The following is a 22,047-nucleotide window of genomic DNA, read 5'->3' as shown; positions in this document are numbered from 1 at the left end:
AAACATTGCATAGTGCCTTCCCAACTTAATTTTTTGGGCGAAAATTTATAGTTTGTCGAATGCGGGGAGAGTAGCTGTTTCGTCGCCGTTTTCAGGTAAAGTCGGCGTTGCTCTTAGTTTTCCGAACAACTGGAGTCACCTAAAGTCGGCACGCACGTTTAGACATTTCGAGGCCGATTTCAGAACTGTTGTCGGCAAATCTAGCTATTTCGATGCCGACTTATATAGACTAGTTTCTATCGACAACCTCTCTTAAACCCGCCAACAATTACCCATTATACATCAAAACCCCACCAAACCCCTCCTCCTCCCCGAAACCCTAGTTCTCTCTCTCCAGTCCGGCGACCCTCCGGCGAAGATGCCTGGACGACCATCGGACTCCGGCGACTCCCTCGTCCCTTTCTCGCCGGAGGCCGTGGGCCCGGTGACCCACCGCGTGCACCACGGCCTCAGGTCCCCACTCTTCCGCGTCTACGTCTCCTGGTCCCGCGGGAATAACCTCCAGGTGGCGTGCATCCGCCCCCCTCCCCCGGATTCGGAAACCCTAGATGGAACCGGCGCCGAAGGCCCCGAGGAGGAGATCGGGGGAAAGGTGGTGGAGGTGAAGCTCGGCAATGGCGAGGGGGAGGTCAGCGAAGCGGAGAGGCGGAGGATTGCGTACGGGTCCGTTGCCCCCTTCGCGCTTCTCCAGAGTCAGAAGAATTTGTTTGCAGCATCGTCGAGGATGCCGAACTCTTCGATACGCACCGAATGGTAAAACTATATGTTGTCACATCTTTGTATGAGCTTTTAAATTGAAATGTTATTTCATGTTACTAGGATGTTTGAGCTTTTTGGGAAATTATATTCTATGACATTAAGAGATCACTCATAGAAACTACTACTGTTTCTGTCACTCTACTTCTATTCGAATGATAATGAGATTCTCTAATGGGCCTTAGTTGGAGTTGAGTGTGGGAGAAATTTGTGGGTGTATTTCTACAGAACGGTCCCTGGAATCATCGGCATAACACAGTACTGCAAAAAATAAACCATGATTTGTAGTACCGTATGGCTGTTTAAAGTAGTAACATTTAGTTTTCCTGGGTTAGGAAGATGAACAGATATGAAGCTTTCATGCAGTCTGGACTATATCACCATACAGAAATAGTCTATGCATTATTCATTATTTTTTAAATAGGTAAAGGTAGTAAGATTTTGTTGTATTTCTTTTTTTTCATGGCCAGCAGGTGGCATCATGTTCTGGAATACAGTAATAGCATATCCAATCTGCTTGGGGAGCGGAAGCCTCTTCCTTCTGCTGTAATTGAAGATCCAAAGATGATCTTACAGGTTATTGAGTTTTACTTCGTGATGCGATCGAATTCACTGAGAACATCCTGATTCTTCTCTCTTTAAATTCTATTCTACCGGTTTATGATTGTTTGTTCTGTAGTCTTTAAGTTGAATCCATAACTCTTTATTGCAGCCTGGCGAGGAGCCTAAGAGTTTGAAGGCTGCGTGGCAGCTCATGGAGATATTCTATGTCGATAAGCAGGTGTCGAGTTGGCTTCCGGAGTGTCTTGTTGATTGGTTAGCAGTAATGTTCCTTCCTTTGACCTTTGTTCATTTCTTTTTTCTTAAGTGTGGATGTGAGTATTGTGTGCTTTACGAATTTTTCTTAGGACTCCTTTCTTTGTTGTCAGGACTACGACAGTCTCTTGACCAGGACTGAAAGTACAATACATACAAAGATTTCCAGTCTCCAGAAAAAGCTTGATACCTTGAAGGTTTTATCTATCTTCTATGCAGTACTTTTTTAATCTCCAGTTCTATTTAACCAGAAAGCATATGCTGAACATGCATTCGCTAATCTATTCATGAACTGGATTTCTAATTTGGCGTGCTGGTTGAATCAGAAATCACTTTTATTTGGACATACTATTTTCATAGTGATGCTTTGGTAAATGGATTGTTTTCTTGTCCATTTTGCCACCCAAATTTAGAAACAGCTTCTCAGTAGAATAAGTCAGAATATGGTTTGTTCCTATTTCCTTGATGTGTATGACCTTTGTAAATGTTCTTTAACTGTGTGTTTCCTATTTCTATATAAAATTTGAGTGAGTAGTAAGAATGGCCAATCATTCATCACTTGAGCCTCTTTTGTGAGATTTACTAATCATCTTGATACTTCTCAAAATGTTAGCTGCAGAGTTTCTTTAAGCTGGTGTCTGCAAGGTTGTCTAGCCTTTTCACTCTTCTAGAACCTTAGGATATATGGATTTCTGAGGCCATCTTAAGTTTGTGAAAATCTATAGAAGATGATCAAATTTCTACTTTGAAAGAAATCAAACAACGCAGTTTCATCGAGAGTATGCTTTTCAGGTTTTTGAGGATGATCCTGATTACTGGGAAGGGCTGTCAGCAGCACTTGCAGTTGGATGGCTTGACACTGTGGCAAGTTTATTCTTTTGATTCTCTTTGCTGGAAACTGAGTTTTACTAGAAATATACGTGGTATGATTTTATTTTGACTTGAAAATGGACTTTTCTATTTCAGGTAAAGTTGCTTAGATTACATGGATCTTATCAGTTGGATCAGCTAGACAGCCGCGAGGTCTGTATTTATAGGTCAATTTGAGTCATTGAAATTTTCTAGTACTCCAATTACTTTATAGGTGTTGCATGTTGCTTAACTTATCGTGAAGATCAAATTAGGTTCTGTATATTGTGACCTATTCATTTTGCTCTCTCTTGCAACCCTTGTATAAGTTCTGATGGAATTACTTTAGGACTTTGCAAGATTCTGGTTCTTTGAACATCAGTTTAGCTGACCGCATTTGCATGGTGCAGATTGAAAATGGGTTGGTAGAGGCGGTTGCTGTTCTTGTTTCAACAATGCCGCGAATGCGTCCTGATTTACCACCTGGAAGATTAGGTCAATGCTGTAAGACCAAACAAGAATATATCAAGGTATATTGGTATAATGTCTGTATATCCTTTTAATCGAATTATCAACGAACACTTGTCTATTTTGATTTGCTAGGCATGGGAAAAATGGAGGGGTCATGTAAGTAAACTCGAAAGCAGTGCATTTTGGGTGCAATGCAGCCACCCTGAAACTCGGGATGGCTTGAGGAATTTGCTTCAGATCATGCTGGGGAACATCAAGAATCTTACTGTTGCAACTTGTCATTGGATGGAGTTGTTTATATCGCACTTTCTCTATATAAGACCGTTCACAGTGGTTAGTTACTATAAACGTGTAACATTTTTTGTGGTGGAATCTGATACTCACTATTTTCTTTGGTTTTTCTGTAACTAATCTTGCTAATGTGGGGGCAATTGAAGTATTTGCACTTATTCATGGCTGGATCTCTACTTACTTTTGTTACATGTATGATTGTTTAGGGTTTAGAAGGTATGCAAAACTTGGCTCAGAAATGTATGCAGCTGAAACCATCCTCCAATTACAATGGATTGATAAGACTTCTTACTGGTATTTTTGGAGAAAATCCGGAGGTAAGAACAAGATACATTTAGTTTTTTCTTTCTTCCCGTAAGTAGGATTACATCACCAATGACGTATTCTTATTATAGTTTTCTTGTTTTGACTTGTTAGGTTGTTTTAGCAGAGTGCTCAAAGTCATTTGGATCATGGTAAGCTAAGCAATCAAATTTCCAAATGTGAATCTCTTTCTATTTGGTAGTATTTTAATATTTATTTTCACATGTATGCTGGTTCTTTGTACAGGATGGTTGTTCATGCCATGGAATTGTTGACAGCTAGTAGTGATAATTTTGGTATTCTGCTGCATGAGGAACGGTATAACTTGGGAGGTATCAGCATAGAGGAACTCCATCGGCTTGGTTATGCCCAAGTTTTGTCCTCTCATCCTTTGACCTGGCAAGTGAGTTCCTTCGTTTGGTTGTTAATTAGTGGTATTTCCACATTGGCACGCAATTCTCTTATATGAAGTTTCTATGTACTTCTGTATGCTGAATTGCTGAGTGAGTAACGAATACCCTAGAGTAACCCTTTATTAATCTATTCGCTACTATCCTGCTATTGAATCAAGCGTCATACTAAGATAATATCTTTTTTTTTTTGGTGTGAATCTACTATATTTGGGAGACAAATTTATCAAATGAAATGCATCTTTCCCCTCATCTGTTATTTTGTATTACAACAAAGCACTAGTTTGTCTGACCAAAGCACTTGTTTAACTTTGACCGAACTGTTCTCAGATTGCACCAACTTATCTAGCATCATGCCCAAAGCAAGGTCTAGGTTTGCTGGAGATTTTACTTTACAGACAGCCTGTACAAAATTATCAGTTAGTACTCAAGGTGATTTAACTTGTCACTTTACTCGGTGGAAAGGCTTCTCATAAATGCTACTATTATCTGCTTGATGATGACCTGAATCTTTTTCTGTTGACTAGACTCTGGAGATTTGTCGTTTATATGAACTGGAAAACATCAGTTCAAGCATCATGAAGGTATCTTTAAAAGCACATGCTAATTCGTGGGGTATCTTATCATGGTTCGGTCGTAACAAACTAGCGCTCTTTGCAGCCTTGTTTGCAAGCCAATTTGGGCATGTTGTGGGCATGTTTGGCTTATCCGGTGCTTCTGCAGAAGTGCCACTGGAGTAAAACTATTTGAAAAGCTCATTTTAGCCTCTTGTCTGTACACTAATTGTTAGTCAACTGCGTGGTTATTGGAAGCATCTGCTTTCTATAGAGAAACTTTTGACATCCCTTGTTCAGTTTAAGTGGGGCTAACAAACTCAAACTTGAGAGGATAAGTTCTAGAGCTTAAGCTCAGTTTTGCACTGAACATGTGCTTTGGTGGCTTCAAATGGTTCTTATTTTCAAGCACTCTTATTTTTCTTTTTTCCCTTTCATTTTGTCCTATCAGATTGCTGGCATGTGCCATTGGAAGCATGGTAGAAAAGGGTCTGGGGTTTACTGGTTTCAGCAAGCAGGTGACAAAGTTTCTCTTGACAGGATTGCTCAACAGCTATTTGAAAGTATTGGGAAGTCAGTCTCTGATGATAGTTTCAAGGTGCTATTTTCTTGGATGAAAAAAGTTTTTGCGTGTATAAGTTGTATGCTGTCAACTAAAAGCCTAACAGCTTTATTGAGTTCTTATTCTTCATTAGGAGGAGAAATTTGTTCACAATTATCTCCACTTGCAATATTTCTTGTTCGAAACTGATTATTTCAACTAATTGACAGCAATGGGAGGGTTTGATTGAATTGCTTGGTTCAGATGTTGGGACTGCCGGAGGCCTTGAGTTTCTTCACAAGTACCTCTTTGTGCTTTTGCTTCCTTCTATCTCATCTTTCATGATTCATGTTTTCATTATTTTTAACAACATGCTTTGGCAACAGATATCGGGATTTTAAACGATCCCTTCACCTGGCGTTAGAAGGGAGAGCTGTCGATGCTGCTCGACAGTCCATGCAATCACTTATTCAGGTACTGTTGTGTCTCTTAGCAATTAATTGCAGTAAAAAATCAGTTTACTTTATATAAATGGTCTGGCATCTACAGCCAGACCATTTAGCAAAGCTATCACACTTCTGGCGCTTAGTAGCACTTGTCTCGTAAACTTCGACTAAATATTCTCTGACTTACATGTTATTACATTTGTTTTTGTTAAAGTATACTGCTTGACAGTTGAAGCGACAAGCTTCCTAGTTAGTTCTTGTTCTCAACTTTGACATATGAAGTATGTAGGGCATCAACAAACCTGCGATGTTTGTACATGAATGGTAGAGCCTGATTAAGAAAACAAGTCGACATGGTTTTTTTCAATTTAGTGATTTTCTATTTGATCTGACTCCGATATCAACATTATTCACTATATCTCAATTTATGCAGCTTATGAGGAATCCGTCTACACCGCAACGTTTCTGGCTCCCTCTTTTGCATGACTCGGTAGGTCATTTACATTGATAGGTTAACATTTATTATTATGTTATCAGCAATACTGCAAACCAAGTGATTGAACTAGGATTTAGAACTGGCTTTGCAAATAATTGAATTATAGTTTCTTGAATTTTCTAGTAGTTATTATTTGCCTTGGAAAGGTTCCGTGTCAGTATGCAATCACATGATAATATGTTTGAGTCTGAGAACAACCACTTAATGATCAGTAGGCAGTGGTGGGAAAGATACACTCATTATTCCGGTCAAATAAATTTTGGTCCATATAAAGAGATTTTGACGCAGACCAAGAAAAACCAAAAAATAAGTGGATTTTTTTTTTTTTTTTTGAACCTTGATGCAAGTCTCATTGTCTGATTATTATTTTCTCTTTTTTATTGTGGTATCCAGGTTACTTTGTTGAATTGGAAACCCCAGCCTCTATTAAATGTTGCCGAAACAAATTTGCTGCTAAACAAGCTTCAAGAATTATCCATGGCGAAGCTGCGCCCAGATTACTGCGACACCAACTTGCCACCGCAAGCACTAAGCTCAGTTAGATTAGCTCTCGCTGCAAATCTCGGGCGTGCCATTCTTGAAGAATGCTGAGTTTATTCACACTGTCAACTTCATGGCTAAGCCATTCTCATTGTGGTAAATTTCGAATCAGCAGCAATACTCAACACCGATCCCTCTGAAGCTCATTGAGGAATGGAGCAACAATGTATCATCGACGAGTAGCTTTCGACTCTGCAGCTTGTTTATTTTTGGGATCATTAGTGTAACGTTATGTGTTATTTTCTTTAATATCGGACTGGCGAAAGTGGTACACCTAATTTATGTACAATGCCATAACTTAAAACTTTCTTGAAGAAGCTTGTTGTACAGTTCTGCTAAAATTTTTACCAATTTGATACGGAGAGAAGGCAAAATACTGACTAGAATTGGATGAGTTACAAGAGATTATCTAAGAATAGCTTATTATGTATGATTTTTTTTTTAGTATAATTATGAATAAGGAGTTTAGTTTTTGCTTATTTAAAGATCTTATTATCTATTATTATCTACGATTTGATAGAATAGTATATTTTATCTATAGTATAATTATGAATAAGGAGTTTAGTTTTTGCTTGTTTAAAGATCTTATTATCTATTATTATCTACGCTTTGATAGAATAGTATATTTTATCTATAAGATATTTTATCTTTTTTTTTTTTTTTTTATAAAAAATTTACCCTCCGAATATGAGATCTCATTCTAAAAATTTGATTACACTTTTTATCAATCAGATGTGCAAATTTTTTAAGTAAATTAAGTAGTATACTGTATATGATATTTATGCATTCAAACAGAACTAAAAAGAATATAATTTATTCAGTATCGTATCCTGATCAACTATGAACAAGAAATAACAATTGAGGTTTGAACAACTTATATTTCTTCTCATTTTACAACTTAAAAAGCCCATATGAGTCCCTCAAATTAAAAGTAAAATCACATACACAATGTAAATTAAGTGAAAAGGCATGGCAATTGAAAACATCAACTCTGCGGCTCTTTAGTCACTTCTGACTGGAAAAATGAAACGCCAGCCGCCTCGTCATGCTCATTGATCTGGCCCTATCACTTCAGCAACGCATCTGGCGATAAAAAAAACAAAACATTAGTTTTACTATGAATTAGGAGTTAAATACAATACCTAAGTATGAAGTAAATTTGTTTAAAATATATTAAGAGATCACATAAGTAGCAAGATTTTGCTTTGCTCAGGTTTGGGAACCCTTAGAAAACATAGAATGTTCAAGCCACAGTGAACGAAGGCAAAGTTCAAATCAAAATGGTAATCCTGCTTACGCAATGACTTGATGATCATCATGCTTGATCACTTCTGATCTGAATAAACAGCATCAACATCATCAAGCTCAAGGAGCTTGGACATAAGCTCCTTGTTTAGCTCCATAGCTTCATCATCGACCTGTTAAATAACATGAAAGGAGGGTCTTAGTGAGGAAAAGGGCGATGCTAACTTCTTATCTGAAATGTTTTATGTAATACTCCTCTATAAACAATGGAAAATTGATAAAGAGAGCACTTAATAAAAGTTTTTGTCTATGAAACCTATTGATTTATCTTAGAATTCTACATGCTGAGACGGTTGGCTATAAAATGGTCTCAATTGCAACTGATGACCAGTAAGAAACTAGTAAATTCTAAACATTTAACTAATTTGTATGTGAATTTGACCTGAACTGGGTGGCAAAGAAAATATTCTTGAAATTTTTTTACTGAAGATGTACGACAACAGAAGCAAGCAACTGACAAGGAGAATAATGTCTACAAGACCTCACTAAAATGATCGAGATAGAGCAGGAATGTTGATAGAGCACCTCAATGGGGTTCAATGGCAGTAGCTCAAACCCATTATCCTGTTCAAATGCTATTCCTTCATCTCGTAGTTTCGATAATATGACAGGGTAGTCTTCTGCTGAAGTAATGATTTTGTAATAGCTGCAAAAATTGAATCGGCTATAAGAACATTGCAGCGAAGAAGCTTCCGACTCCTATCAAACTGATTTGGCTGCCACACAACACTGAACGAACTACGAATGGATTTTAAATGAATAAAAAATACTATAAGCTTCCTCAAATCTAAGAAAAATACTATAAGCTTCCTCAAATCTCAGAAAGTGAATAATAAACAAAGCTCTGTTAAGACATGAAGATGTGTTTTGTATGTATCAGCAATCCGGTCGTGTAGGCTGGCAATAGAGAACTCGAAAACAACAACTTGGCTAAAAGTGATGTGATGATGTGACTAAGCCGGCAAATAAGAAGGTGGGTCCTCATTCGACTACTATTCAATAATCAAAATCGAAGTACAAAAAAAAAAAAACGTGATCTTCATATATCAACTAATTGTATATTGCCTTTAAAACCTGGACTTAAATTTTAATATCTTTTCCGTGTCACATAGTGCCAGTGCAGTTTCATTTTCATTTTCAATCATTCGGAGTGGCAAAATGACTTCAAAATTTAAAATGATCACATCTTTCAGAAAGCTGACTCCTAATGGAGGAACATGTCAAAATTGCAAGTGATGTCACTAATTATCGGATTGAGAAGAACCTTTCTTGACGATCTTCTTCTGAGTCATCATCATAAATTGTTGGCTCAATTACATCTTCGGCACCAGAATCTAAAGCAACAATAAGCAGCTGGTCCTTGTCAGCATCAGCAGCCTTTACATTTACAACTCGAGCGCGTCTGAATTTGAACATAATAGACCCAGGATCAGCCAATTTTGCTCCACAGTCCTTCACCACACCTCGGACAGCAGCAACAGATCTTGTTATTTTGTCAGTAAGAACCTCGACAACCATACCAACTCCACCAAACCCGTATACCTAATTCATCATAAAGAGATGGACTATACTACATATAAGATGCAAAGCTCGTATGCAGCTATAATACAGCATTACTAATGTACCTCGTAGAACTTTTCGATATAAGTCTCTTGGCCCTTTTCTGATGCTTTTTTAATGTTACGCTCCACGATTTCCTTTGGGATGTCGAGCTCTCTAGCTTTCTCTAGTATGGTTGCTAAGTTGGTGTTTGACGATGGATTTGGGCCGCCTTTTTTGATGCTGCATAATATATAATTTTATTTTTTTGTTTAACATGCCATAATATATACATATAATGCAAACCATTTGCACAAAGCATGAAAGCTAAAATTTTTAAGGCTGAAAAATGATATTCGGCTTTTCTTTTATCTTTAATTTTTATCAGCATTCTGTTTGAATTCTAGACATATTGTTCCACATTTCACCTTTTTTTTTTTTTTGGCTTATAGTGTTTGTGTATAAGTTTGACTATTTAAAAAGTTGCTAAAGCTTAAATCGCTTTTCGCTATCTTTGATATTTTTCACACAATTTCTTTAACAGAAGGTAATTTTACAAAACCATTTTTAGCTGTTAATTAAAACCTTTTACACAACCTTTAAATCAGAAATTTAAAACACAAATTCAATTTCGAATTGGCAAATTTCAAATAGCAACACATATAATGAAACAAAATATGAATTTGATTTTAAGTTACAATAAAAGTTAATAGAGAAATTCAAATATTTTTTACGTAATTAATATGTATGAGTATATTTAATAATAGGATAAGCAAAACATCATACAAATAAAATTTCATACATATTTAATTTGATATTAAATATCCATCAAGAGAATTTGTAAAAGGCTATAAATAGATTTGTTAATGCCTAAAAAATTAATTTCAAAAAATAACTTCCGATACAAGTAAGGGAAAACTATTTAAATGATTATTTGCGAAAGCATTAAATGTACATTATAAGTTTAGATTTATATTAAAATTTGAATAATTTTTTCAAAATTTAGATTGTACATCTAAATTGGCTTAAAAGATTATAAAAAAATATATATATGAGGGGTGAGGAAAGTTTGGAATTTAGTTCAAAATTTACAATGTTCATCCAAATTGGCTTTAAAAAGTTATTAGAAAATTACTATATAAGAAACGTTTGGTAAAATTATATAATTTACCAAAAAAAGGGGCGAGGAAACATTACTATTTAATTTTCATTTGTAAAGGATGATAATCACTCCGGCAATAAATAACTAGCGAATCCAAATTAAAACACACAATTTATTTAATTATATATGAAGAAGATATTTCTATTAGGGTCTCCATAAGGAATTACTTATGTATTTGATGACGAAGACTAAGACAATGAAATTAGAAGGAACTTAACTCTTCTTTTATTTACTTCATNAGCAACAGCAGAGATTAATATGAACTTACGCAGCAACAATTTCTTTCCCGATTTTGCTGTTGCGCTTCATCTTCTTCAGATTTTGCGCATCCTGTGAAAAACGAGATCTTATGTACTCGGTCCAAAAATGATTAAAAAAAATGATCCGGAATTGTTAATAAGAATCCAATGCTTACGAGATGCCATTTTCCTTATTTTGAGTTTGATAAGCTTCTTTGGCACCTAAAATTACAAAACGCTTCTAGTATACAAACATTTCTCTTTCGAAACCTCGTGAATCAGAGTTCTCATTAGCAAACCACTTCAAATTTATACAACAGTAGTTGTAAATTTTCACACTTGCTAGAGCCAAATAAGGTTTCTGAACATGTATAGTTACCAAAAAGCATCCAATGATGTGTTATATCCATACCATTTGATCTAATAAAGGCCACTTCAACTGTAGAGTAAAATTTATAAGCAAAAAATTATCAATTAAAAAAAAAATAAAAATCCTACCTTTCTACCGGCGATCTTACAAGAACGCCTCCCCATACAAACCGGTTGAGACGTCCAAATCCTCCTCACTCTGTGGGCGCGACCAACATCGTGAAACGGTGTAGACCGCGAAATCCTCTCCAATAATCCAATCCCTAACTCCCCCCAGAAAGAAAGAAACGAGATGAGCTTTTTGATCAAATGGAGAAGAAGAAGAGGTCGAGGGAGAGCACGTACTAGGGAGCGTCAATGGGTGGCTCGTGAGGGAGGAGAGGGAGACCCTGTGGACGAGAGCGCCGAGGGCTCTCGCCGTAGTAGACATGGGCGGCGCCGCGGAGCTCGTTCGCGTGCCGCGCGCGCCCGCGGCGTGCTCGACGAAATGCCTCACCGAGTCGATGAGGTGGGCTCTCGATGAGTGGGCCCGGAGTTACAGACGTGGGCTGTATGTGGACCCCCCTACCCGGAACCCAAAAAGGATACATTTTCCTTTTTTTTTTCCAAAAAAAAGAAAAAATTCTTGTCGGCTACGTGGCAACTTCTGGATAAATCTCGAATTCGCACCAACTCATATCCGACCGTCCGAACACCTGATCGTCCCGTCCCCTCCAAGGTCCTAGAACTCTCCCGCACCATCTAGCACCTTCTCCTTCCAGAGTAATGGCGAATCATCTTCTCCCTCTCCTTCTTATACCCCCTCCCCTCCACTCCCCGCATCCTCAGATCATAAACACGCAACAAACAGCGCACGAATACGCATCGAAGCAGTTCCACTATTCAATCTCGCGCAGTTCTACCGAAGCTAATAAGCGAAGCTAACGCTAGAGCGCCATGAATCCCGACAAGTTCACGCACAAGACGAACGAGGCGATCGTGGCGGCGCACGAGCTCGCGCTGGGCGCGGGCCACGCGCAGCTGACGCCGCTCCACCTCGCCGCCGCGCTCGCCGCCGACCAGGCGGGCCTGCTCCGCCAGGCCATCTCCAACGCCGCCGGCGGCGGCGGCGGCGCCGGCGAGTCGTTCGAGCGCGTGGTGAACCACGCGCTGAAGAAGCTCCCCTCGCAGTCGCCTCCCCCCGACGAGGTGCCCGCGTCCACGGCGCTGATCAAGTGCCTCCGCCGCGCGCAGTCGTCGCAGAAGGCGCGCGGGGACTCGCACCTGGCCGTGGACCAGCTCGTGCTCGGCCTCCTCGACGACCCGCAGATCGCCGACGCGCTCAAGGAGGCCGGGGTCAGCGCCGCGCGCGTGCGCGCCGAGCTCGAGAAGCTCCGCGGCAAGGAGGGGCGGCGCCGCGTGGAGAGCGCCTCCGGGGACTCCAACTTCGAGGCCCTCAAGACCTACGGCCGCGACCTCGTGGAGGTCGCCGGCAAGCTGGACCCCGTCATCGGCCGCGACGAGGAGATCCGGCGCGTGGTCCGCATCCTCTCCCGGCGCACCAAGAACAACCCCGTCCTCATCGGCGACCCCGGCGTCGGCAAGACCGCCGTCGTCGAGGGCCTCGCCCAGCGCATCGTTCGCGGGGACGTGCCCAGCAACCTCCTCGACGTCCGCCTCGTCGCGCTCGACATGGGCGCGCTCGTCGCCGGGGCCAAGTACCGCGGCGAGTTCGAGGAGCGCCTCAAAGCCGTGCTCAAGGAAGTCGAGGAAGCCGAAGGGAAGGTCATCCTCTTCATCGACGAGATTCACCTCGTCCTCGGCGCCGGCCGCGCCGAGGGCTCCATGGACGCCGCCAACCTCTTCAAGCCCATGCTCGCCCGGGGTCAGCTCCGGTGCATCGGCGCCACCACGCTCGAGGAGTATCGCAAGTACGTGGAGAAAGACGCCGCATTCGAGCGCAGGTTCCAGCAAGTGTACGTGGCGGAGCCCAGCGTCGCCGATACCATCAGCATTCTCCGAGGGTTGAAGGAGAAGTATGAAGGCCACCATGGTGTTCGGATCCAGGATCGGGCCCTCGTCGTCGCCGCGCAACTCTCCAGCCGCTACATTACAGGTATGTTCGTTGCCGGTTCCAGTTCCATGTATTCAATTATATCATTATTATTATTATTTTTTGAATTTTGATGCTGATTAATCTATGTTGTTATGACTCCTAAAAAGGTCGGCATCTACCTGATAAGGCCATCGATTTGGTGGACGAGGCTTGCGCGAATGTGAGGGTGCAGCTCGACAGTCAACCGGAGGAGATCGACAACCTCGAGAGGAAGAGGATACAGCTCGAGATCGAATTGCATGCTCTCGAGAAGGAAAAGGATAAAGCGAGCAAAGCTCGGCTCGTTGAGGTCGGTATTATTATCATTTCTGAAACATACATTCTCCGGAGACGAAATTTGATCTTAGATGAAGCTCTAACATGATTCTGTGTTGTTTGTTTGTTTGTTTGTTTGTTTTCAGGTTAAGAAAGAGTTGGATGATTTGAGAGATAAGCTGCAGCCGCTGAAGATGAAGTATCAGAAGGAGAAGGAGAGAATCGACGAGATCAGAAGATTGAAACAGCGCCGAGAGGAGCTGCTCTTCACTTTACAGGAGGCGGAGAGAAGATATGATTTGGCCCGCGCCGCCGATCTCCGCTATGGCGCTCTCCAAGAGATCGATGCTGCAATTGCCAGGCTCGAGGGTGATACCAGTGAGAACTTGATGTTAACCGAGACCGTCGGACCCGAGCACATTGCAGAGGTACTCACATTAGGAACTCTTATAGAGGTTTTATTCTGGTTAATCAAATTTAGTTCCTGTATTCTCTGGTTAATCAAATTTAGTTCCTGTATTCTCAAAATAAAGGGAGAGGAAAAAAAAATGTCTATGAAGTTCGACAGGTCCATAGGTCAATTTTGTCACTAGAAGAGTTAAAACCATAACAATTTAGTTCATGAAATTAGATAACCTCTAATGTTTAATAATTGTTTCACTTCTCGTTTAATTTTGAATCCTCTTCAAGCTCTATGAAGGATTGTTATAGCTAAGGATAATTTGCAGTTAACCTCTCTTTTCAATTCCTCTATTTTTTTTTTTTTTTTCTCTGTTGTGGTATGCTGAAATTTTGTTTACTTTACAGGTGGTGAGCCGGTGGACGGGAATTCCGGTGACCAGGCTCGGCCAGAATGATAAGGAGAGACTGATGGGCCTGGCGGAGCGGCTGCACAAGAGAGTGGTCGGACAGGAACAGGCAGTCGATGCGGTGGCGGAGGCTGTGTTGAGGTCCCGTGCCGGCCTTGGCCGGCCACAGCAGCCGACCGGCTCATTCCTCTTCTTGGGGCCGACCGGTGTCGGCAAGACGGAGCTTGCCAAAGCGCTCGCAGAGCAGTTGTTTGATGATGAGAACCTTCTAATTCGCATCGACATGTCAGAATATATGGAGCAGCACTCGGTCGCCCGACTCATTGGCGCGCCACCAGGGTAAGTTTTTCTCTCTTGGTTTATATAGCTTGGGCATAACCAGAAAAGTGTCTATTTGTGTAGAGGGCTGTGAAGAAACTTGAATATTTTTTGTGAAAGTCACCTTAGCATACTTCTTAGAAACGGAATCTTTAACTTGGAGTGAGAAACTATTTCAGAAGAAGCTAGGCCAAATTGGCACTAACTAGTCTCTACTAGTCTAGTCTAGTGTTTTATCTGGGTGCTTATGCTATTCTATCAAAATGTAGGTATGTTGGCCATGAGGAAGGTGGGCAGCTTACAGAGCAAGTGAGGAGGCGGCCATACAGTGTCATCCTTTTCGACGAGGTGGAGAAGGCGCATGTTGCCGTCTTCAATACCCTTCTTCAGGTCCTCGACGATGGTCGATTGACCGATGGGCAAGGGAGGACTGTCGACTTCACCAACACCGTCATCATTATGACTTCAAATCTGGGAGCCGAGCACCTTCTTGCTGGAATGGTGGGCAAATCCACTATGCAGATTGCTCGTGATCGAGTCATGCAGGAGGTAATGAATCTTTTTGCAACCTTTTCTTATCACCTTGTTTGAGCTGATAGATTCAAAGTTGCTTTCCTCCCAAACATAGTAAAATATTACCGGGAATTTATGATCAGATCAAACTGAAATATACTACAATAACTAGGCATAATTATTTGCCCCCCTCTGTTGAGCTAATTTATCCCTCAGTGTAGTTGGTTTATGCCTGTTATTGTTTAGGTTATTGCTGCAACCAATGTAGTTTCCCCTCTAATTTCAAACCTTGTTACCAACTATATGCAGAGATAGCAGGATTAGAGATTTAAAATTAGCTTGTTTCCGTTTAGTTTGTTGTGCCATAATTTGGAGGTTATTTGGGATTCCAACCAATTCATTCGGTTTATTGTGTTCAGGTGAGGAAGCATTTCAGGCCAGAGTTACTTAACCGATTAGATGAGATAGTGATATTCGATCCACTCTCTCATGAGCAACTGAGGAAGGTCGCAAGGCTTCAGATGAAGGATGTTGCCGCCCGTCTTGCTGAGAGGGGCGTCGCCTTAGCTGTGACTGATGCTGCTTTAGACGTGGTTTTGTCGGAATCCTATGACCCTGTAAGTTTCCTTTTACATCTTAATACTGAAATTTTAAATTGCCGGTTTACTGTAACTTGGACTGAATCGCGAGACAATTGTTGATTCTGGGTGTTTGCAGGTATATGGTGCTAGACCGATTAGAAGGTGGCTGGAGAAGAGAGTGGTGACGCAGCTGTCGAAGATGTTGATACGAGAGGAGATCGACGAGAACTCTACTGTGTATATTGATGCTTCTCCTGGGGAAAAGGAGTTGACATATACAGTGGAGAAGAACGGCGGGATGGTTAATGCAGCGACAGGGCAAAAATCAGATATCCTGATCGAGATCCCGAACGGGATTGCAAAGAGTGATGCTGCTCAAGCGGTGAAGAAGATGAAAATAGAAATGCCGGACGAAGATGGCATCGACATGGACGAAGAGTGAAGTTTTCTCGATGGAAGACGGCCGGTGGAGTTCAAATAAATAAAGCTATTAGCAATGGTCCGTTAGGACAAATTCTGTGATCTTCTTGTTGTCGACTTCTTCTTGTATTAATTTCGTTTTGTTTTTGTGGTGTTTGCGCACTTTTTGGATTTGAAGTGTATTAATTTCGTTTTGTGGTGTTTGCGCACTTTTTGGCTCTTCAAAGCTAGGAACTGGACCTTGTAATGGTGATTTTACCAGCGGTATTTGTAGTGTAAATTCCTCCTCTGTATTACTTGAACCTTCTCATTGTGCAGAGTAGTGTGGTTCTCATAATAATTTTTGAGAGCCTTCTGTAGTTTCAATAACCAGAATTTTGGTTTTTCTAATTGGATATATATTTATTTCTTCTGCTATATAAAGATCAAAAAATAAGTTCCTGAGCTCTCAACTAAATCTCACATTCTATCTGAACAATATCTGTGCTCTATGAACACACAATTTGGGAGAACAAAAGTGCTCATTTGCCATATATTACTATAGCTTGTACAGAAACTCTACAACCTTTCACACTATGAGATGTACATTCGTTATATATATACTTCTTTCTCACACTATGAGATGTACATTAGTTGTATATATATACTTCTTTCATCACACAAAACTACTTGATTCATCTAGGAAAATTACAGAAAAGCTTGACAAATCTATAAGCTTATTTCGTAGCCATATAGTTAGCAGCAGGGGCTAATTTTTTCTGGGGATCCAACAACCGTGCAACCCGTAAGGGAGGCCGTACGGGAATTTGGCACGTGCGATCTCTTCAAATGTGGAACCATCCAGAAGCAGAGCGTACCCTTCTCCATTTTGGGAACTCACCATGGAAATAACAACCCCTGTAAATAGATCAAATTTTATTTGGATTTGCCTAACAATGCATTTGTAAGGGACAAGTTGAGTGTCGCTTAAGCGCGGGGCCGTATTAATTAAATTATAAATTTAGCTTGAACCTTTAATAAGATAAGAGTAATGCTGAAGAGATTTAGTGAAAACAGATTGAGCAGTAAATACAGTAAATTTAGAATTCAATTTCGAAATTACTACAAAAATTAAAACTTTAGCAGTTTCAGATGAAATTCTCAAACATGATTGCGGTGTACCTTGCACCACAGTCAAACTCAAGCCTAGTAGAGCAAGTTCATATCATGAATGAATGAAGCGGGTAGCGTGCTATTTTTTTCTCAAAAAAAAAAAAAAGAAAAAAAAAGTCTAGTAGAGCAACAAGAGTAGTAAAAAATGCGACTCACCGTCGTCCTCCTCGACCGCTCCCGGTCTAGCCACGAAGAAAGGCTCCGACGGCACCGCGCCGTCTTCGTGCCAGTTCTTCGCCCTCTTCTCGACAAGATCAACCTGAAAAGCAACATTTAAGCCCAATTTCAAACCCACAGATTTATCCTAACTAACTAATTCGCATGTATAAATAACAAGTGGGTAATTGCTTTGTACTCTCCATATGTTACCTTCGTGACTGTGTTGGGGAAGTTGCAGGGGCGTTGGGCTCCGCAGGCGTACAAGTATCTGTATCTTTTGCCCAAGTGTGCTGGGTTTATGCTGCACATGTCCATCCCTCGTCCGTGCTCGTTTGGGTCCAGTGCTGCGTCCAATTCCCCAATTGGGCTCCCATCCAAAGGGATTCTGAACCTTCCCACCCTAATCACACCCCCCACCCCCACAAAAGAAAAAAATCAGATTCTCAATCCATTGAATAAGAATCATCTGTTTGAAGGAGACCATAACAGCTGAGTGAGTACCTGGCGTCAGGTAGGACGTCCAGGCCAGTGAAAGATTTGAGATTCTGGAGGCGAAGTTTCTCGAGGATGGAGGTGTCGGCGTAGTGCTCGCAGCAGTCGGCGACGATGGCGGTGACCCGGCCGTCGCCGTCCTCCTCCTCGTATGCGTTGATGAAGTGGAACGTCACGAACGGCGGCACCTCCACACTTGCCACCTGTCCAGTTTCAATAACAGAACCCCAAAAAAAAAATCAGTGCATTTTTCTGAATTTTACTTTGTAAGGATTTAGAGATCAAATGGGCTTACAATTTTGCCACTGGCCTTGCACATAACGTGCATGTAGCTCCCGCTCTCCGGGTGCCATTCAAACTTGTAGAGCGGCGTCGGCTCCGCCCTCAGCAGATTCCGGGCGCAGTACCGCAGCGGCATCTCCGGCACCACCACGTAATGCTCCGTCACCGGAAACGAGTGCACCCACCCCGGCGCGGGCCCGCCCCGACAATTCACCCTCCCGATCACCTGTCAAATATATAATCAATACGCACGTAAGTATTTTTACGTGTTGTTACTCAAAACATAACAACACAATGCAGTTGGTTGAGAGCTTGATGATTGGTATTAACTACCTTCCTCTCGTTGCTCCCGGGTACCATCCTGACGACCAGGTACCCGGGGCGGAGCAAATCCGGCAAGAGGGTGACGAACTCTTCCGCGGTGACCACTGGGTGCGCCGAGTGAATCAGGCTGCCGAGGCCGTCGGAGAACTCGAACTTGCCGACCGTGTCCAGCGTGTCGGGATCGATCTCTATCGACCCCTTGACCGTCTCCGTCAGGCACAGCACGCGGCCGTCGCCGAGTACGACCACCCCGGTGTTCGCGTTGTCGGTGAGGGAGCTCCCCGAGAAGAGGCTCGCCAGCTCGCCGACGTACGCAAGGAAGTTCTCGGGCCTGGGGGCCTCGGAGAACTCGCGGTAGCAGAGGCGGCGGTTGCGCTTGGCCGCCGCGTAGGCCGCCGACTCGAGCTGGCGGTGGGCAGCAGCCATGCGGCCGCCGCGGAAGGAGAGGCGGACGAGCGTGGCGTAGCCGTCGAAGAGGTGCCGGAACTCGTGCTCGTCGATGTTCCACACCCCCGGCCCATTCCGGAGGTACGTGCCGTTCTACAAATTAAGCTTCTATACTATTAAAAGCACAAACTCATTGGTACGTATAGTTCCGAGCTTTGAATAAAAGTTTAGGAAAAATTTTAAATACCATTTTTATGGTTTTACGGTTTTTCACTCTAGCATTATATAATTTAAAATATATTATTTGTATATTCTGTAATTTTATTTTTCTCTTTTTATTATCTTCTTCGTTATTTGATAAAGTTAAAATTATATAATACTAAAGTAAAAAATTCGATAAATTATAATGTACTAAAATGAATATTCGATAAACCATAGATAAAATATCTTAAATTTTTGTACACGATTTAATGAAAAATTAACAAAAACGCTTACGAAAAGAAAAAAAAAATCATAAAATACTAAAGTAATACACTTTAAATTATATAGTAAAGTAAAAAAAAAAGTGATATTTGAAGTTTATTTAAAAATTTATAAAATCATTAACTGTAGGTTATAATTAAAGTACTATCCATTAAGTTACATATTTTCGTACACTTTTTTACAGTCATAATGATTCTCGGGGCAATTCCAAAAAGGAAACAAATATAAGCGCATCTCTATTGATTATTGTCGTCTAATATCCCGACAAAGATCTAACCTCGTATTAAGCTAAATATAACCCAATGGAATCTACGGAATAAACTAGAGAATTTAGCAACTTCTTATTATACAGTTCTGTGTATGATCATCATTAATAATAATAAATAAAAAAAGCTTCAAACGTGGCCAAACCACTCTCCTCGATAGTGAACATCAAATCAAGGTTGTGGTCCCTTCATTATAGATCCTATCTATTTATTAATTTAAAATTGTTAGTAAGTTAGGAAATTTTAAAAAATATATAAAAGAAATCTTAAGATATGGGTTCGACACAACATCACTTAGAGCGTAGGGTCAGCGCTCTCACGTAGTTTAATTATTTTGTTGTTTGAATGTGTATGTATATATATATATATATTGAAAGTGACAATCATAAGGTTTAGCCCATAGGAATAATTAATTATCTCAACAGATGACAAAACGTTTATGCAACTTTATTTGATCTTGTACAACATGATATATGTTTATTAACTTTTCTTTTCGTACGTAATAAGACTTTGTATTGGAGCTATTTCTTGTTTTTTTTTATTATTCCAAACCATTCCAAGACAAATAATGGGTTCATATTAAACTTGACAACCACTTTGGACTAATCATTCATTACTCGCGCTATAAATTACACCGATTAATTAGCTTATTTGTTCTCTTAATTATTATCGTTCTTCCAAAAAGTACAATTTAAGTTAATATTCTCAAATTAGGAATTCAACCAGACTTTTATTAGATATAATATGGTATAATTGTTCTCTATCAGCTTAAGCTTATAATTTTACGTCGATCTTTTATGATCATTTTAAGAAGGCGAGAAAATTCAATAGTACTTTCTTAAGAAGCTTCTTATCTTATTAGCATATAATTAGTTTGTATGGAATCATGCAAACAAAACATGCATGCATGGAATCATATATAGATCATGATGTTTATTTTAATTACCAGCCAAAGTGGTATCTCCCCCTCTACCTCCAACTCCCCCTCCCACCTCTCCTGCCTTACACTCCTCCACGCCGCGAGCTTCTGCTCTCCTCCGCGCTCCGTTTCGACCGGCGGGAGGGGAACGACAACGCGCGGTTCCGTCGCGACACTCGCGGCGAGGGACTCGCGCGGATTACCGCGACGTCGGCTGTTCGGGTTTACATGACCGGGACTCGCTAAGATGGACCGAGCAGAGTGTAAGCGATGTAAATAAGAAGGAAAAGGAACGCGGGGTCGAAGAGGAGGGGAGAGCACCAAAGAGGCCATTAAAGAGGGAAAGGGGGTGTAGAGTGTACTTGTGAGATTTGGTTTTGAGTTGAAGCGAATGTTGGAATTTTGTATGGGTATATATAGAGGGCATGGGAATCTCGTTAGGTGGAAATTCTCATTTGCTACAGGACGAGCTCCGTTTCTATGCTCCTACGGAGTCCACTTCGGGTTATTTTTGGAATGGGAAAACTTCAAAAAAATCCCATGGTTTTACACTTTCTCACTTTGGTACTCCATAGTTTAAAGTGTATTAATTTGCCCTTATGTAGTTTTGTTTTTATTCGTTAAATTATATACAAAAAAACTTTAGATACCTACCTAGATTTATCGAATATTTACTTTAGTATCCTTTAATTTTAACTTTATCACTGATTTAAGAAAAAAAAAAAAATTGATAATAAAAAGAGAAAAATGAAACCACAAGGGGGCAAATTAACACACTTTAAACCACAGGGTTTTTTTGAAGTTATTCCTTTTGGAATCTTATGATGCAGCACCATTTAAGAAATTCAATAATTACTTAAATACCCTCTAAATCCAATTCCATAATTTTTTTTAAATGAAAAAAATAACACGTCGGTAAGAGAATTTACTACGCCTCTAAAAAACCAAAAAGGAATCTAGGAGCGAAACAAAAAGAAAAAAAGAGAAGCAACTGGAAAAGGAAAGGCTCTACACTATTCCAGCGTTTAACAAAATGCATTCCATTACCCTACTCTTAATAACTCTTCCAGCAATCGGTGTTGGGTTCAAAATATAGCGTTGTCTAAAAATCACATCATTTTTTTCTACAAAAATCGGCTCAACTCCATAACTGAGGGCATGCGCAAGAGAATTATTGTTATCATATTTTTATATTCACTAAATTATTAGATTTTTTTTTTCATATTTTATGTAGCAAAACATGTACAAATTATATATGTTTTGATGAATCTGATCATCTTCGATCAATATCTAGAGAGTGTTCTTCATGTACCTAAATCACCATCCTTGCTCCATATCTAATTAGATTGAAAACATCCATTAACTCGACATCCAATAGCTTCAAAAATCAACAGTATTGAAAGAACTATATATAATATAGAATTATACTATTATACTATCGATAGTACCAAATGCTTAATACTATTAAGTTTTCAGCCGTTGGATGAAAAGATGAATGGTTAGAA

At 40.5% G+C, this 22,047-nt stretch overlaps 4 protein-coding genes across 6 annotated transcripts; 2 read left to right on the top strand and 2 right to left on the bottom strand.

Moving 5' to 3' along the window:
* On the top strand, positions 359-6,903 carry LOC109722445 (nuclear pore complex protein NUP85). Its single transcript, XM_020250512.1, has 18 exons — positions 359-753; positions 1,230-1,332; positions 1,469-1,579; positions 1,686-1,769; positions 2,365-2,436; positions 2,539-2,595; positions 2,832-2,951; positions 3,025-3,225; positions 3,390-3,500; positions 3,601-3,638; positions 3,733-3,889; positions 4,227-4,328; positions 4,424-4,480; positions 4,902-5,048; positions 5,222-5,292; positions 5,378-5,465; positions 5,871-5,927; positions 6,327-6,903. Exons 1-18 carry the CDS (start codon positions 359-361, stop codon positions 6,522-6,524), a joined length of 2,169 nt encoding a protein of 722 aa, XP_020106101.1. The 3' UTR covers positions 6,525-6,903.
* Positions 7,286-11,639, bottom strand: LOC109722008 (probable transcriptional regulatory protein At2g25830). Of its 2 annotated transcripts, none has more exons than XM_020249849.1 (8): positions 11,433-11,639; positions 11,217-11,350; positions 10,748-10,809; positions 9,404-9,560; positions 9,043-9,230; positions 8,304-8,424; positions 7,771-7,891; positions 7,286-7,556 (listed from the first exon to the last, which is right to left on the bottom strand). In XM_020249849.1, exons 1-7 carry the CDS (start codon positions 11,515-11,517, stop codon positions 7,799-7,801), a joined length of 840 nt encoding a protein of 279 aa, XP_020105438.1. In that variant the 5' UTR covers positions 11,518-11,639; the 3' UTR covers positions 7,286-7,556; positions 7,771-7,798. The 2 variants fall into 2 exon arrangements, with proteins under 2 accessions (XP_020105438.1, XP_020105437.1); XM_020249848.1 differs by having other exon boundaries at positions 9,043-9,320; positions 11,433-11,637.
* Positions 11,832-16,468, top strand: LOC109722007 (chaperone protein ClpB1). 2 transcript variants are annotated; one of them, XR_002219359.1, is made up of 8 exons: positions 12,024-13,182; positions 13,290-13,471; positions 13,584-13,865; positions 14,245-14,585; positions 14,834-15,113; positions 15,497-15,694; positions 15,795-16,203; positions 16,257-16,468. XR_002219359.1 is itself a non-coding variant. In XM_020249847.1 (7 exons), the coding sequence occupies exons 1-7, from the start codon at positions 12,024-12,026 to the stop codon at positions 16,098-16,100; spliced, it is 2,748 nt and encodes a 915-aa protein (XP_020105436.1). In that variant the 5' UTR covers positions 11,832-12,023; the 3' UTR covers positions 16,101-16,468. The 2 variants fall into 2 exon arrangements, 1 of the variants encoding a protein (XP_020105436.1); XM_020249847.1 differs by having other exon boundaries at positions 11,832-13,182; positions 15,795-16,468.
* LOC109722119 (carotenoid cleavage dioxygenase 8 homolog B, chloroplastic) lies at positions 16,760-20,875 on the bottom strand. Its single transcript, XM_020250005.1, has 7 exons — positions 20,570-20,875; positions 18,497-19,027; positions 18,177-18,389; positions 17,891-18,084; positions 17,600-17,789; positions 17,387-17,489; positions 16,760-16,975 (listed from the first exon to the last, which is right to left on the bottom strand). Exons 1-7 carry the CDS (start codon positions 20,873-20,875, stop codon positions 16,827-16,829), a joined length of 1,686 nt encoding a protein of 561 aa, XP_020105594.1. The 3' UTR covers positions 16,760-16,826.

Source organism: Ananas comosus, linkage group 16 (genome assembly GCF_001540865.1).
Source record: "Ananas comosus cultivar F153 linkage group 16, ASM154086v1, whole genome shotgun sequence".
NCBI classification, from domain to species: Eukaryota; Viridiplantae; Streptophyta; class Magnoliopsida; order Poales; family Bromeliaceae; genus Ananas; species Ananas comosus.
Note: the sequence above shows the minus strand (reverse complement) of the source record. Positions and strands in the feature narration are given on the sequence as shown.

What these genes read in the sequence shown, in the direction of transcription:
- LOC109722007 (XM_020249847.1), top strand. Translation starts at nt 12,024, where the DNA reads ATGAATCCCGACAAGTTCACGCACAAGACGAACGAGGCGATCGTGGCG. An exon ending in CTCCAGCCGCTACATTACAG is followed by an intron (nt 13,183 to 13,289) that starts GTATGTTCGTTG and finishes ACTCCTAAAAAG; the next exon opens with GTCGGCATCTACCTGATAAG. An exon ending in GACCCGAGCACATTGCAGAG is followed by an intron (nt 13,866 to 14,244) that starts GTACTCACATTA and finishes TTTACTTTACAG; the next exon opens with GTGGTGAGCCGGTGGACGGG.
- LOC109722445 (XM_020250512.1), top strand. Translation starts at nt 359, where the DNA reads ATGCCTGGACGACCATCGGACTCCGGCGACTCCCTCGTCCCTTTCTCG. An exon ending in TCAGTTCAAGCATCATGAAG is followed by an intron (nt 4,481 to 4,901) that starts GTATCTTTAAAA and finishes TTGTCCTATCAG; the next exon opens with ATTGCTGGCATGTGCCATTG. An exon ending in CCATGCAATCACTTATTCAG is followed by an intron (nt 5,466 to 5,870) that starts GTACTGTTGTGT and finishes CAATTTATGCAG; the next exon opens with CTTATGAGGAATCCGTCTAC.
- LOC109722008 (XM_020249848.1), bottom strand. Translation starts at nt 11,517, where the DNA reads ATGTCTACTACGGCGAGAGCCCTCGGCGCTCTCGTCCACAGGGTCTCC. An exon ending in ATATCGAAAAGTTCTACGAG is followed by an intron (nt 9,321 to 9,403) that starts GTACATTAGTAA and finishes ATGATGAATTAG; the next exon opens with GTATACGGGTTTGGTGGAGT. An exon ending in TGCCATTGAACCCCATTGAG is followed by an intron (nt 7,892 to 8,303) that starts GTGCTCTATCAA and finishes GTTATTTAACAG; the next exon opens with GTCGATGATGAAGCTATGGA.
- LOC109722119 (XM_020250005.1), bottom strand. Translation starts at nt 20,875, where the DNA reads ATGGCCTCTTTGGTGCTCTCCCCTCCTCTTCGACCCCGCGTTCCTTTT. An exon ending in GACGTCCTACCTGACGCCAG is followed by an intron (nt 17,790 to 17,890) that starts GTACTCACTCAG and finishes GGGTGTGATTAG; the next exon opens with GGTGGGAAGGTTCAGAATCC. An exon ending in TCCCCAACACAGTCACGAAG is followed by an intron (nt 17,490 to 17,599) that starts GTAACATATGGA and finishes GTTGCTTTTCAG; the next exon opens with GTTGATCTTGTCGAGAAGAG.